We start from the raw sequence: 16,880 nt of genomic DNA, 5'->3' as shown, positions 1-16,880 counted from the left end.
TAACTTACACAGTCTCATCTCTCACTGCTAGAACTACATACGTATTCACTCTCTACTCTGTGTTTGAAAACGCCAGAAGCAGTGGAGTGGGCGTTATTGCAGTCACTGGTAAGATGTTTGACTTCATTAATGTGTATAACATTTTAATCTTGCAACTTGGGAAGCTACTGGACAGTTATTATTATTTACCAGTAGCAGTAGTTTTTTTTCTTGTTACATTTGAACATTTTTCATACAACTGACGTTTGTCTTGTCTGATTTTCATGAACAAATTATCAATTCATTTAAAAATATTCTTCTTTCCAAAACATCTCTCACTCTGCCTACTGCAACAAAAGGGCCATGTAAGTATATCCATTTGTTACATTTATTACATGGTCTGAACCTTTGCCTCGAGTGCATTAGCTTGATTGTTATTGACATCCTTTTCAAAGCTATATTATTTTTTCATCTTTTACTATGTGTTTACTTCAACTGTTGCTGCTTATATTTACATAAAACCAGAGAATACATTATTGTTTTAGGGCTGGGCACGTTAATGCGTTATTATTGCGTCAACGCATTAATTAATTAATGCCGACAATTATCACACATTAACACAGTTTCTATTATTAGGCTATTATTTTGAAAGTGCGTTGCTCACTGGCTCTGAATACACATACAGTCATAGGAGGGCTGGGATGTTGATCATCCTGCAATTCACCCACCCAAACAAGCAGCGGAGGGAGGCTTCAGCAGACTTCGCTGGATGCAGCGTGTTGGAGAAGTAGATTAACAAAAGCAAGACAAGCGATCAAATTCCTTACATAAGTGGACACACTGCATACTGATTAGTATTGGGGAAGGTGTCGGTCTTAGGAAAGTTAAAATCACAATGTAGTCGCTTGGCCCCGTGAGGTTGCTCTTTGCTCCGGTGATCAGACACAGCACTCCGCAAGTGAACGGCAGGTGCTCTATGGACAGTAACAATGGCAACGGCTTCTGTGTGCTACACAGCTGTAGCCTGTTTAACTTAAGTTACAATTATAATGTTACATAACTTTACCTGATAGGCCTTCATCTTGTTTTACGGGGATGCTCTGCCATGCGAATTCCTTTCTGTTGATGTCCTATTCAGTGAACAATAATTGATTCTGGAAACTCACAAACTCCAGATCAGTCTCTCTTCCTGTGATTTGTGTTTCGTAGTACAAGTACAAGCTGATGAAAGACAGTATTTATGGTTATTATGGTTATTATATTTCAAAGCATGTTGAATAGTGAGCTATAATAATAAAATCCATTATCATGTAGATTCTTCTATGTAACATGTTGTGTATTTATGTCAACAGATTATGTTCTTGCCCTGAACGTGAAATTAGAGTTGTTGACTCAGCTGTCAGACTCGGAGTTGCAGAGTGTGTTGCAGCAGGAGGTGAGACTAACAGCTGTTACAGGGTTTTTTTCAATGTTATGAATAGTTTGTTGTCACTTTTAATTCAAATAATCTACAAACTATTTTGTTCAGTTTTAACAATGTTTTTTTTGTGTGTGTGTTTGTGTGGCTTTTTTTTAATAAAGGCCTTGAGACGATACGGATTGTCGCCACAGTTGTCCTTGAAAGTGTTGAGACGTAAGATCAGGACATCAGGACCGATTCATTGAAGGAGGATGGATCTGCAAGTTATTTAGACTTTCCACATTTTGAATTGCTTTCCTTGATGTGAATAATAAAAACTGATGATAGGAAAGACATTTTATCAGATCTTAGTGAAATGTAGTTTGACCCCATTATTCTGCTTTGTATTTACTTATACTAGTACTACTACTTAATACTTCTAATGTTATGAGGATAACTTGTTGTATGTATTGCTACTGCTACTACTACATTGTAAAAGATATGCTCCTTCTCCCGCATTAAAAAATCCAGAAGCCATAAATATGCAAAGGTCTTTCATTTGGAAAGTTGAACATATATTAAACTCAGAATCAAGGTGAACACAGAGAAGCGAGGAAGATATAGCAAGTTAAAAAATTTGTGACAGGTTGGACCTCAGGCTGGAATTACAACAGGGAGTGAATGAGAAACGACTGAGACTTTCCTATCAATTAAGGTTCAAAGCTAAAACACTAAACCTCCACTGAACAAGATTTTGCCATTTGAGTGAGAAAAGGCATGTGGCTACATTTTGGTGCCTTTTTTGTGCTTATGGAGATAAATATACACAACTGGCAGCAGTTTACAAAACAAAATCTAGTCCTAAAAATGAATATAAAATTCAACTGAAACACCATCGATATTTTATGCAAATTTTGGGAGGATACCTGTGAATCATCAGCACATTCGTTAAAGTCACCACTTACAATTAAAAAGGAGTTTGAATACTTCTGTAAGAGTTCATTTAATTTTGAAACTATGTGGGAGAAAAGCCCTTTGTTCAGAGAGCGTGAGTTGTGACCATAAACATTGCATACAATGAAGAGTGCATTATCCTGCCTTATAACAATAGTTAACCATCTGCCATCATCATCTGCAGTTTTTTGTCACCTGCTCCCTTTGGCTCTCTTCCAAACAGCAACATGGATGCAGCAGAGTGCAAACAGAATAATGACAGATCTGACAGACCATCCTGTTTTTTAGGGCCGACACAATGGACAATGTCAACACCCTCCTCCAGGTATTCCCGTAGCCCTAGAGCAACCTTTCCAATCACATTAATCACTACCTTTTTCACATCCTCGTTGGCCTCCTCTTTCAGCCCGTGCAGCTTTAGCGCCCATCTCCATCTATAACGCTTGCATTTGGCGACTCCTTCCCTCAGGAATCGGTTTTCTTTTTTCCGAATTTCAATCTCTTGTTTCGTGTTTTCCAGTACTTCTTTATGTTGCTCAACGTCCATCACAAGTTGTTCAACAGTAAAGGAGAGTTTCTCAATTTGCGTAGAGGTTCTTGTTTTCAGTTCAATGTGCGAAATTTTAATGGAATGAGTTGTCGAGTTGTTTGGCCAGTTCACCACAAATTTTGGCTAAATCTTGGATAGCAGCCAAAATGTCTGCGTGGCCACTCTCCTCGCTGTCACCATTACCATTACTGCGCTCGCAGTTATGAGGTGAAATGAAAAGAATGTCAACTGTGTCCTCTGGGTTTATTCGATAAATCTTCTTTACCTGAGTCTTCCATAGAAGCTTCCGTGTTACTGACGTGAGATTTGTCTTGCATTTTTTAAACCCTATGGCGTGCGTTCCTGTGTTGACAACACTTTAGCCTAGCTTACCGCCAGTTGTGACTTTCCTTTAGCCTGTTCTTTTTTAAAAAGGAACGGTAAGCATATTTTCACAACACTGCTGCTCCGCAGCACCGAAAATAGTTTCTCATTACATTTGCAGCAAACCCACTCTTTTTCAATAAAGTTATGAATAATAATATTTTGAAATATTATTTCATAAGTCCTCGTTTTGGGGGCACCACCTGAGTAACCTACTGTCCGCCCAAGGTCTCAGGACGCCTTGGGTATGGTTCTAATAATTACACAATTATTCACTAGTGATAAGTTTGTTAATAATTGCTAATCGTTTTGAATCATTTTAATCAATCAGTCAGTCTCATATCAAAGTCGTGAATCCTCTGTCCAGTGACCTGGATTTAAACAGTACACACACACAGTTCCTGTGATTAAGGTGAAATTTCTTAACTAACTAATGTGAATACACAGTGAGGTTAAATATATCAAAGACATACAACAATAATGATTAAACAAACAGAATGCAATCAATGAGGGTAAGAGAGTTCAATGTGAGTCTAGTTGGTCTATTGTGGGAAAGGATTTGATTCTAAGGGAGCAAGATAACTTATGAACGCAAGTTATATGATCATAACTAAGGATTAAGGATCATGACTAAGGATTAAAGGCTAAAGGATTAAAGATAAAGGACATCACCTCGACCATAGAATGTAAGTTGCTTTGCCTTACTACTTGCAGTTTCTCAGCCAGATGGTGTTCGGACGGCCCCACGACTAGTTAGCGCTTGGGTCCTTGGTGTGCACAGTTTCAGCGGCTTGACACGCCAGGGCCGGCTTTTTACTAGCAGGTTTGTCCTGGAGGTCCGTCCTAGTGGGCTTGTGGTTGAAGAAAACTTGCAGTGATAGGCCGTTAGCCTGGCTTGGTTCATAGTTTGATGTCCTCAGTGTTACTAGTGTAACTAACCCATGTGGCTGGGTCTGAACTTTGGTGGGAGCGGCGGAAGTTAATTTGACTGAAATAAAGCTTAAAAGGGAACTTGGTTATTCCTGATTTCAAAGTTGTGTGGCTTAAACGGTCTGATTTTAACAAACAAAACAAAAGAAAGTAAATTCAACAAAGGTTTGCGTGAATATGGCTAAGTACGTTGCTGGAAGACAAAGAATATTTGTCTGCCCAAACAGCACTTGGGAGTGGAGCAAACCTTTCACCCCCTCTCTTTCTCTCAGGGAGAGACACAGAGAGATTCTGGGTTCTTCCTTTTAGGCATAAAATAATTAAACCAACACTGGCTGATTCACTACACTATCAAGCCGTCATTTAACCAGTTTCAAGTCAAACAAATTAGGTTGTGTTATCAAAAACCTCCACTTTTCTGACGAAGAGTTTAAAACAGCCTCCTCAGACCAGCGCCATCTTGGCCTCCCCCACGGATCTGTATTGTAAAAGCGCAGTGATTTTGGGTAAGAAGCGTGCGTAACTTCATGTGTGAGAAGCGTACGTAACTTGATGTAAATAAGGGTTTAATAACGTAAAGGGAACAATCTACGTCACAGACAATTCAATGTTATTTAGACAATAAAAAATCGGAACCAATTATAATACTACACACTATAATAAATGATAAAACAATGTTTTTTAAAGTAGAAAACAACACTTAACGCCGCCCATTGTGTGACGTTGTTGAACCAGGGAATCCATGTGTCCACCACAACAAATGAGCCTCATTGACATTGTATAGGTTTTGTTTCTGTGGTGCCAACACATAATTTTAACACATTATTACCACCACGTAAATCAGGGTTAAGGGGTCGTGTACATTTCACATATTTCTGTGAGATCAAGTTGATTATGCATCAAGGCCTAACGGTGGAGGAGTTATTCCTAATTCGTTTTGGGCATTTTTCCAGGATATAGGTGTCTGTTTCTAACATTACTCAAGTACTACACTTACGTACAAACTTGTGCTTGTAAATAAGTATTTTATTTTCATTCCACTTTCTACTTCTACTCCACTACATCTCAGAGGTAGAGGTTGTACTTTTCAATTCACTATATTTATCTGATAGCTTCAGTTACTGCTTACTTTACAAAACACGCAAAACTTATAAAGACTTCATAAAAAATATTTTGTTATAAATTATACTACCCAACATTTTGTAGTACAGCTGACACGATTATTAAATTGACATTGAAATTAACTGACTGATAGACATTTTTAATGTAAAATCATTTCACGGTTTGAGCTTCACTACTGTGAAGATTTGCTGCTTTTCCTTTTAATTATTTAAATGTATTGGTAATTATTTTGAGGTTTGTACTGTTTGTTAGACAAAGCAAGCATTGTGAAGGTGTCATTTTGGGCTCTGCGTAATTGTGACGCCATTTCTCACTAATTTCAGAAATTCTATCATGGAGGAAATAATCAGCCGATTAATCCATAATGAAATTAATCATTAGTTGCACTCCTTTTACATTAATGGATAATGGTAATAATATTACATGATAGGATAACACTCAGGACTTTTTTCTGCAGCGACTACTTTTACTTTGCTGGTCCAGTGGATAGCACTGTGTTCTCCCCGTGTCTGCGTGGGTCTTCTCTGGGAGCTCGGGTTTCCCCTGCCATCAAAAACATGTTAGGTTCTCCGATCGGTGTCATTGACCAGACACTGATAAATATCTGGAGTGTGTCCTCGGACGCTGCACAGTGGCTGCCAACTGCTCCCTTGAGTGATGGGTTAAATGCAGAGAATGAATATCGCAACATGTACAGTGGGGAGAACAAGTATTTGATACACTGCTGATTTTGCAGGTTTTCCTACTTACAAAGCATGTAGAGGTCTGTAATTTTTATCATAGGTACACTTCAACTGTGAGAGACGGAATCTAAAACAAAAATCCAGAAAATCACATTGTATGATTTTAAATAATTAATTAGCATTTTATTGCAGGACATAAGTATTTGAGACATCAGAAAAGCAGAACTTAATATTTGTGTATGCTATGTGTATGCGACAATAAAGTATCTTCTTCTTCTTCTTCTTCTTTAAGTACATTTTCCAGATTTCCAGATTTACTTTCATAATTTTACTTTAGTAACAATTTAAATGCAGGACTGTTACTTGTATTTTTACAGTGTGGTATTAGTACTTTTACTTAAGTAAAGGATCTGAATACTTCATCCACCACTGACACACACACACACACACTCATAAAACTGAGTAACTTGAATTATTATTGAAAGGGCAACCTGTTTATATTGCTTAATAAATAGGAAGGTTTGCATACTGTGTTGTTTAATTTTGTTTGTCACGTCAGCAACCCGTAACAAACATCATAATAATAGTACCCTGTAGGGTGAGACAAGGGAGGGACACACTCAGATCGGGTTTGACAAGATCTGCATAGCTGTCCATCAATAGAAACTGTGATGACAGTAAACTTTCAGGTTTAGCTTTTACTTCCTGATCCCTGCAGGCAAGGCTATCTTTCTCATACAAGAGCCTGTTTCTCTTCTCTTAATCTTAACCACCCCCCATTTTCTAAGGACTTCAGCACATAAGTACTGAGCTTCTGTACAAGCAGACTACAGAAACTGACAGACAGCGGCGTCTGAAGTCTACTGGTAAGTAGAATAAATAACTGTACCATATGCTGAAGGAAAATTTATTGGTCATCTAGACACTTATCCACATCTAACCTTATATAAAAGGTAAGTAGAGTTGGTTTACACATTTAATGCATTTAATGTTTTTGTTCAAAGGTCTACCTCATGGATTATGGTCTGATCATCTTTGTGCTCACAGGTTCGTGCCTCTTGTTTGATAATTCTGCTGTTTGTTTGAGCTAGATAACATGCTCTGATAATGCCTGTCTCACGGTCAGGGTGGACAGCAGACGAGCCAGTTTCTGACAAGCCAAAAGATTCCACTTCTTTGCCCCCATCCATCCCACATCTATGGCCAATCAACAACAACATCTTTTGAATTAAGAGAAAAAATCCAGGGTGAACACTTTGATACCCTTTCTCTGCACAGGCAATGATATTTTAATTAAATATATGAACATGTGGTCCTGCTCTAGACGCTCAAGTCTAAACGCATCATCTAATATCTTTTAGTAGTTGAACTGGTTCTTTTTTTAGTGGTAAACAGTGAACACCAATTTACTGGGGCAGGCAGTGGTGAAGTTTGCAGCAGTTTTCATATGTTTAGGTTGCAAGTTCCAAGACTTGGCTCCTTTCACAGAAAAGGACATCTAAGCAAAAGAAATTTTGCAAAATGAAATTTACAATCGGCACTCTAAGCTGCTCTGGTGGATCAGCTGCTACTTTGAAGTCTCTTAATGTACTTACTTATTCTAAGGCCCATAGCGGGCGGTTTGGTTGAGTGCGTTCACAGCCTTCTTGGGAGACTCGGCACACAGCAAGACAGATAGCAGAAACAGGTTGCTTTGCCAGTGGGTTGATCCGGTCCTTCTTGCTTGTAACTTGTAGCATCTGGCAACAGTGTTTAGGCAAACTGTGAACAGTTTTAGGCGGCAGGACAAGTTCTGGTCAATTGCTCAGCTTTGATTTTCTGATTTCCGCTTTGTTACTGCCTGGGCACTCGTCTGATGAAACTGTTTGGGGTAATTTAAAGTCAATACAAAACAAAATAAGATTTCAAAGGAAACAATTCGTTGCTTTGCTACTCAAAATATACGTAAGTTGAACGAGATAATAACTTGAAACAAAACAAAAAATATATAAAATGTTAAGATACCACAAAACATGAGGTTCGAGAGACCTCGTAAATATAATTAAATCGTTGCTGGGGTAGATTCAAAAGAATAGCCTGGGGAATTTGCCTTGTGCATTCATCTTGTCCTCCATCCGGTTCTTCTGCTCCTGTGACATGCTTTCTCATGAGACTCTAAAACTATTTCAGCATCATCAGTTTTCCGGCTACTGCAGGTGGATAGAGTAGCTCGGCCCAGGAGAGCGAACAGCTCTGCGGCCATGCTGGTTTCTCACCTCACCAAAAGTCTCTAAACTAACTTCTTAAAGATCTTAAAAAGTGAATACACAATTAATTCGGATCAAGGAAAACACATAGGCCTATTCTAAATATTAAACAATTCATAATCATAATGCCAAAATAGCGGGAACAAGAAATTAGGTAATTAATACACATTTGTAAAACGATAATATGAAACAAAAGACAATCAGGTATTGAAGCAGTTTATAATAATTAGATTTAACAAAACTTCTACTGATAAAACACGATAATATTAAAGCTAATCAAAACATGACAAACTAAAGTAATTGTGGGATGTTTCTATTATTATTATTAACTATTTAGCCGCTCAGATGGAACAGTTACTTAAAGTGGTAATTTTATGCTCATCATTTTATTTAAGGGTTGTACCAGAACAGGTTTACATGGTTTCATATTCAAAAAACACCATATTTTTGTCGTACTGCACATTGCTGCAGCTCCTCTTTTCACCCTATGTGTTGAACGCTCCGTTTTAGCTACGGAAGCATCTCACTTCTAAATTATCTTTGTTGGGAGTTGCACATGCGCAGTATGTAGTTTAGGACTACTAACCAATCAGAAGCAGAGATGGGCAGATCAGTGAGAAGCAGGTAAACAAGGCTTTGGTTCAGCTGTATATCCCCTTACCAGCTTGGCAACATGGCAAGAGTTTCAGAGCGGTGAGTTATTAATCTGTAACAAAAGTCTCTTTCATCCATAAAGTTTTAACTGAGCTCTGTCTCTACATCACAGTAACAACTTTATGTCCATTCACTGCCTGGAGGGTCGCTAGTGTTTGCAAGGGAGAGGAGAAGTGTGCTGCAGCTCAGTGTTTTTCCACCGGTGTTTTTGAGGGTGTGTCTGACTAGCTGCTTGGCGAGTATTATAATGCATATTTCGCTGTGATATCACAGCACATGGGAGGAAAAGGCTGGACTACAAACAAGCTGTTTTCAAGGAGTTCAGAGCAGAGTTTTTTGTGGGAGATGGGAACTTCCTTTAAATCGTTAAACGATTTGGGTTTTTTCACTTTGCAAACCTATTACACACACAAAAAAGGCCAAAAAGCATAAAATAACCTCTTTAAAAGAAGGGCTAACTGAACAAATGAAACCACCAGTTTAGAAGGAGTGTCATCTTAGTGACATAAAGAGAAATAAGGTCTGATTATGTGAAGGGTCATACTTTCCTTTGTCCTCTGGAGAGCACTGTGACTCCATGAAGAGAATTTTAGCAGCCTTATCATTTCATAATTGCGTGTCATGTCATAGCAAGCATATTTTTTACATTACAGATATGAAACGTGGATCAGAAGCAACACCGTTATATTTTTTTCACAATAGATTTGGGGGCTGTGGAAGAGAAGAGACTGGGGTTAGTTTCTTAAAGCAAAATGCATTTTGAGTTTTATGATCACGGCTGCTGATCTTACCAGTTCTCACTCTGAAGGGAGCGGAGCATGTAGCATTTGGTTGGAGTGTGTGGGAGACCCATTTTGGAGACACCAGTTTATGCTTCTTCACCACTCCCAAAGTGGTTTTGTTATTCCAACTGTCTTGATAAACCTCCAGTTCATGGGAAGGTTAGATAGTCAGTTCTTACATGGAATCTGTTAAAGCTGGTACTTAATAATAAATAGTCTTGAATGGCAAGGCAAGTCACTGTGATCCATAGGAGGATTAGTTTGTCTGTGTGTGATTTCTTCATAGCAATAAAACCCCCTTCCATTGAGTTGTGGGTTGAAGGCCTTTTCAGACAAGCAGTTTCTGCTTTTGGGTATGAACTCACCTCCTCGACATGAATGAAACAAAAGGGAATCTGGCTGTGTTCTACATAGCATACAAAAATCTTACCAACAAAGAAAAGGTATTGTAAAGTCCCACAGGATGGCTGCATGCATAGTGCCTCTTCATGTTCACTGAGAAAGAGTCTAAAATGCTTTATAAAATAATTAAGTTATAAAAAACTAACCATGCTTTGTTTCAGGAGCACTGGTCAATGTTGCCTCTGAGCAAACTCGTCAATACTACTTTGTGAATACGCCACTGAACTGGACTGAAGCTCAGAGCTTCTGCAGACAGGTCTACACTGACCTGGCCACCATAGAAACCACAAGTGATGTCTATGCTATACTCAGGACCACACCGAGCTACAGAGGCAAGTTCTCAATGTTGGAAACATTTACAAATAAATAAACATACCGTATGTATAATCATATGTATGTACACAACAGCCTGGCAACAAAAGCCCTCAATGAAAAATAGAGGAGACACATAATTTAAGGGGTGGTCAATGAAGTCATTTACATTTTAAATTAATTCACCAGCAAATTTCAGGTGTTAAATAAAAAATATCTGTTTCAACAGGCAAGGCTTGGATAGGCCTCTATAATAAAGACTGGAGATGGTCTCTGAGTGACAACAGCTTCTATAGTGAAGCAGATACTGGGTTTAGAAACTGGGCTGCTGGACATCCCGTAAATGGACAGGAATGTGTGGGGATTGGAATCAACGTTTGGTATAACATAAATTGCAACAACATTCAACCCTTTGTGTGCTACAACGGTGAGTTTTCTTATATCGTAAGAATGAAAAAAGGGCTAAATAGATCTTCTGCATAGCACATTGTTAATAACTTCTCTTTATTAATATATTTCCAGGTTCAGTAAATGGCACATCATCCTTTGTAAAGATTGACAAACTTTTGAACTGGATCGAAGCTCAGAGCTACTGCAGGGAGAATTATGTCGATCTATCCAGGTACAGTGTGCACTAATGAAGACTCTAACACATACAAAATAATACAGTACTGAAACAACTACTTAAGAACTGCTGTATGTTCTGTTGATGAAATTCAGCTTGTTGACAGATGATTTGAATCGTTTTTATGACTGTAAGGCACTTGGGGCTGAGTCACGTAGAATGATGATGATGATGATCATTGTGATGACTACAGACAGTATTGGTAATAGAAGTATCACAACGATAGGTGATTATGTAATTTTAAGACAGGTGGTAGAACACATTACCAAATTCTAAAATAATCGCATAAGCTTCAATATTATATTTCCCAACAATCACTAACAATGCACTCCATTGTCTGATTTTCTTTTGTCTGTTATGTTTTACCTCTTCAGATATACTCAACTCACCCTTGATGTGTATATGCTACTGTTTCTCCCACAGCATACGAAATCAGGCAGAAAATGACATCATCTCAAAACTGGTAGATGTTTACTTATTGTGGATCGGTCTGTACTGGGAACGACTGTGGTCTGATGGGAGCACGTCTCTGTTTCAAAACTGGGCCGGGGGGCAACCAGACAGCACAGCACAGTGTGTCACCACAGCGTTCAATAACTCAGGACAGTGGTCAGATGATAACTGCTCCCTCACTTTCCCGTTCATCTGTTACTCAACAAGTAATGCATTTTATTTCTGCTCACATACTGTATAAAGAGTCATTGTTGCATTTAGGCAGTTTACGTTTTATTTTTGTGCACATGGGCAAGTCTGTTAAAGCAGAAACAAGAATGATCTGTATTTTTAACGTTCTTCTGCTAAATGCTGTTTAGAAGGTTATATACAGCAGATAAACCTGTGAACATGTGGAAATCTAGTGATCAGGTTGTAAGAAGCACAGTATTTAAAAATGACATTCCTAAAGATATTACTTTTCTTGTCTGTAAAGTGAATGTTTAACATCAATATTCTGTCTCAGTTCCTCCAAACGCAGAAAGCTTCAGATCAATAGCACAAGATGAGACCAGTATCACTCTGCAGTGGAACAAAGTGAACAACAACATCAGCTTTATTCTCCAGTTTAATGGTGCAGAGATCAACATCACTGCACCAGATGGAGATGGACCAGTAACTTACACAGTCTCATCTCTCACTGCTGCAACTAAATACACATTCACTCTCTTCTCTGTGTTTGAGAACATCAGAAGCAGTGGATTGAGCATTACTGCATTTACTGGTAAGATGTTTGACATAACATTTTCTTCTTGCAACTTGGGAATCTACTGGACAGTTAATAGAACTTACCAGCAGTAGCAGTTTTTTCTTGTTACATTTAAACATTTTTCATATTGCTTCTTTATGTTATTAAGTTCATGTTGTCTTTTGCTCTTCCCTATTTTTTTCTGAGCACCTTTAAAAAGACACTGTTAACATAAAGTTATCTTGTCATTTTTATAATTATTTTTCTTCTTTGTATAAAATAAAAATTAGTTTCATTTTATTTTAAAAGTTATGATATATCATCCAAATGCAGTGTTTGATTTTGAAGAGATTTTAACAAATCAATTCATCTTAAAATATTTTTCTTTCCATGTAAACAAACAACATCTTTCCAAAACATCTCTGACTCTTTGTCCTACAACCAAAGGCCCTAGTAAGTATTTGCATTTGTTTCATTCATTACATGGTCTGAGCCTTTGCCTTGAGTGCCCAATTCATTAATGTATTTTCATCAGCTTGACTGTAAATGATATCCTGATCACAGCTGTATTTTTTTTTTATCTCATGTTTCTTGTACTTGTTTTTTATTATTTACAATGGGCCTGATTTACTAAAGGTTTGTCTGAGTAAAAACGTGTGCAAATTTGATCTCACCAGCAAATTAACACGTAAGCTGATCTACTAACCGTGTGCACGCAGTATGACGTCTTTCAAAAGTGCAAGATAGCGCCTGTTGTTCATTTAGTACTTTTGCCTAAATGAATATGCAATTTGGGGGCGTAACATGCAAATACATTTATTTACTACACGCAATGTGATCTACCAAGTCTAATTATACGTATTTAATACGTTTGAAAGGAAGGTGCAAGCAAACCACCAAGTGTTTCTTGCACTTTTGTAAATCATGCCCTTTTTCGGGATGTTTGTAAATCCGGCCCTATGTGTTTACTTCAGCTGTATCTATAACAGAAACCAGTCGGTTTATATAAAACCACAGAATAAATTATTGTAAACACTACTGTACAGTTTTATAAACACATGATTTCACAAGTTTTCAAAGTGGTATTGTGTACAGAAAATACATGTGACTTTTTTGGTGAAAACATTTGATGTGTTTCATAAATGTGTTTCGTCAATTTTGTATGGATTTTTGTATATATTAAATATAATAACTAAGAATAAGCTGATGCAAAGACAGTATTTATAGTTATTATACTTCAAATGATGTTGAATACTTTGCTATATTAATGGAATCAATTTTCATGTGTTTCAATTTATGTAACATGTTTTATTTATGTCAACAGATTATGTTCTTGTTATGAACATAGAATTAGAGTCACTGACTCAACTGTCAGACTCGGACCTGCAGAGCCTGTTGGAGGAGGTGAGACTAACTGTTTGTATTCACTTTTAATTCAAATAATCTACATCTAATTTTTTTGTTCAGCATTAACACTGTTTTATCTGTTGTCTTTTTTAAAATAAAGGCCAGACGACAAATATTGTGGCCACAGTTTTCCTTCAAAGTGTTGCGACGTGAGATAAGGAAAAAGACAAGATGAACTGAAGGAGAATGGGTCTGCAATACAAAAACATTTTTCAAGTTATATAGACTTTTCACATTTTGCTTTCCTTGATGCAAATGGAAAATAAAGTGATGACAGGAAAGACATTTTTGATTACAGTAAAATGTAGTTTGACTTCATTTTTCTGTTTTGCATTTACTTATACTAGTACTATTACTTTATACGTCCACTGTTATAAGGATTTTTTATTTTTTATGTGTTTTTCCTACAAATAAAGTTCAATTACTTTCTAAAAAATCTACTCTTTCTCTCACATTTAAAAATTCAGAAGCCTTGAATATGCAAATGTTTTTCATTCTTAAAGTTTAACTACTGGACACAAGAATGATCCTACTTAACTGCATATTGGACCTAAATTGGCTTTCATTTACATTTATACATTTAGCTGACGCTTTTATCCAAAGCGACTTACAATTGCTATTTATGTCAGAGGTCGCACGCCTCCGGAACAACTAGTGGTTAAGTGTCATCCACATTGGTGGATGTGTCACAGTGGGAATTGATCACAGGACTCTCACACCAAGGCATGTGTCTTATCCACTGCATTCACAAAATCCTGTTCACACGACCACATATTAAACTCAGATTTAAGGTGAACGCAGAGAAACGTTTTCAGAAGATGAATGGAAACTCTGCACATACATCATTCAGCAAAGTGAAGCGCAAATATTCAGGTAAAGTAACAATAAGCAAAACAAATGTGATATTTTTGATTCATTGTTTTGTCAGCCATACAAGAGGTCTGATAGTAGTGAAGTACTTTTAATTACAGAGTCATTAGACAACCAACAAAATTATTTTGTATTTCACAGGATGCTAACTTTCATGATTTACGACACTGTGTCCAGAGGTTGGAAGACTCTTCTCTGATTTATTACGCGTTTTGGAGTGTTTACAAAGGAGTTAAACATCACTTCCTGTGTGCCCAGGGTGGTCCCCGCTAATTATATGCTCTGTACTAGTAATTTAAGTGTGGACCATGCTGTGAAAATGACATGTAAATCACAAGACAAAGGGCTTACTTGCTGTTGCCAGTAGGTGGCACTATGACTCTGAGTGATTATTGGCATGTTTGTGTGTTCAGGGTGGGACTTTTATCAAGCATGCAAAGTTTGGTACAGATCTGATCATGTACATTGAAGTTTATGTTCAGTGTTTAATGACACCTGTTCTGTTTCCTGTCCTGTTTTTTTTAGGTAAATAGGTGTGTACCATAACATCAGTGTGATTGGTGGATTAAGTCTTTGCTCGGCGGGGGATTGGTGGCTGCAGTTCCAGCTGGTGGCAGATGATTGGCTGCTCTCTTAAGGGTTGCTATTTAAGTGGAGAAGATGGCGGCGACCAGCGCGGGGGCATCTTGGCATCTTCCTTCTCTCCCAACAGGCCACAGTTTTGATCTTGAGTAGTAAGTAATCAGATTACTCTTTAATTAAGTTTATACTGTGAAACACAGTAATCAGATTACTCTCTAGTCATCCAGTTACTCTGTGTAAAACATAGTAATCAGATTACTCTCTGTTATTAGGTTCTCTCTCTGTGAAACGTAGTAATCAGATTACTCTCTAATTATTAGGTTCTCTGTGTGAAACACAGTAATCAGATTACTCTCTAGTTATCAGGTTACACTGTGTAAAACGTAGTACTCAGATTACGTTCGTGATCTCAGGTTACTCTGTGAAACGCAGTAATCAGATTACTCTCTAGTTAGGTTCTCTCTGTGAAACAATGAGATTACTCTCTAGTTATCAGGTTACACTGTGTAAAACGTAGTACTCAGATTACGTTCGTAGTTATGATGTTATACTGTGAAACGTGTGGGTTTCCACCATGAAAAATTAACCTGGATGGATGGATGGACACTTCCCTCAGCAACTCAACATTTTTATAAGCCTAAGCTATATTGAACGTCTGTGTTTAATAGTTAATCTAAAAGCGGGCACTAGAAATAAACCCACTGTACACTAAGTTCTCAGGACTAAACGGCTGACAGCAAAATGTAGCTACTAAGTTAACTGGTGGAAAAGTCAACCATCCAACGCTAGCTAACAAATCAAATTACGGATTATTATCATCATTTCTCTGTTCTCTGCTCTAGTCAGACAGCTTACTTAATTTTAAAATGAAAAAAAGATTTGTGTTTAGGATATTAAATATAGTGGGCTAATAATACACTATATTATTACTGTTCGGGTTACTGTTTTTTCTGAGTTATAGCTTTATTTATCTAATTTTACTGTCATGTTGTCTCTTTAATTTAGCATAGTTTTATTATGCAGTTTTATAGTAGGCTAAATGAACTTTGTTTGTACAGCCTAACTATCATGTGAATATAGTAGATAGACGTGTCTATGATAATTTAGCGGAAAAAACTCAACCACTAAAACAAGCTCCTTTGGAGAGTCACTTAAGTTATTAATTTTTAGTCCTGTCATGAGAGTCAGAAGTACTCGAAAGCCAAAACTTCAGCTGAGAGCAGCACGAGAGCTCCAGCGATGTAGAGGGAAGGAGAGGAAGAGGAGGAGGGTGTGTCGGGTCGGAAATAAGGACCGGCCGGGCCAGTAAAAGACCTGGTCCCTACCCTAACCAACGTAATAAACTCAATAAAATTACTCTATTAGATTTCTTCTTTAGTCAAAAGACGGCGTAGTCAAAAACTTCACTGGAGACGGTCAAGAGTCGGTGCAAAAGAGTTTATTCCAATAAAGGACCGATAAACCCGAGCAACATCCCTGCAGGCCTCAGGATGGAACCGAGTTGGTGGTCAGCGAACATCGCCTTATATTCACCTTAAGCTCCACCTTGTCCCTCCCTTCAGGTGGGCGTTACATCTTAACTCCTCCTTATCTCCTCCTTCCAGGTGGGCGTTACATCTTAACTCCTCCTTATCTCCTCCTTCCAGGTGGGCGTTACATCTTAACTCCACCTATGGTGTTCGCTGACCACTCCTCCCCTTTGGTGGACTTCTTATCCTCTACTGCCATCTAGTGGCCTTTTTCTTGTACTGTTTTACCAAATTAACCCTTTCATTAATGTTACAATTTCCACTTTTTAACTATTATTACATGTAATTATTGTTACCATTTATCTCTCTTT

General features: G+C 37.7%; 1 protein-coding gene across 1 annotated transcript; it reads left to right on the top strand.

Moving 5' to 3' along the window:
• The first annotated feature begins 6,993 nt into the window (after window positions 1-6,993).
• On the top strand, window positions 6,994-13,945 carry LOC123980806 (C-type mannose receptor 2-like). Its single transcript, XM_046065358.1, has 10 exons — window positions 6,994-7,027; window positions 8,851-8,919; window positions 10,226-10,396; window positions 10,606-10,803; window positions 10,899-10,998; window positions 11,425-11,660; window positions 11,960-12,217; window positions 12,629-12,634; window positions 13,506-13,585; window positions 13,689-13,945. Exons 1-10 carry the CDS (start codon window positions 6,994-6,996, stop codon window positions 13,761-13,763), a joined length of 1,227 nt encoding a protein of 408 aa, XP_045921314.1. The 3' UTR covers window positions 13,764-13,945.
• The last annotated feature ends 2,935 nt before the right edge of the window (window positions 13,946-16,880 follow it).

Source organism: Micropterus dolomieu, linkage group LG12 (assembly GCF_021292245.1).
Source record: "Micropterus dolomieu isolate WLL.071019.BEF.003 ecotype Adirondacks linkage group LG12, ASM2129224v1, whole genome shotgun sequence".
In the NCBI taxonomy this organism is placed as follows: domain Eukaryota; kingdom Metazoa; phylum Chordata; class Actinopteri; order Centrarchiformes; family Centrarchidae; genus Micropterus; species Micropterus dolomieu.
This window is presented reverse-complemented; position numbering and strand designations above follow the sequence as displayed.

Excerpts from the sequence above, each read along its gene's own strand:
- LOC123980806 (XM_046065358.1), top strand. The coding sequence starts at position 6,994 with ATGGATTATGGTCTGATCATCTTTGTGCTCACAG. Across the intron at positions 7,028-8,850 it reads GATCATCTTTGTGCTCACAG|GTAAACAAGGCTTTGGTTCA; the intron begins GTTCGTGCCTCT and ends AGTGAGAAGCAG. Across the intron at positions 10,804-10,898 it reads ACCCTTTGTGTGCTACAACG|GTTCAGTAAATGGCACATCA; the intron begins GTGAGTTTTCTT and ends ATATATTTCCAG.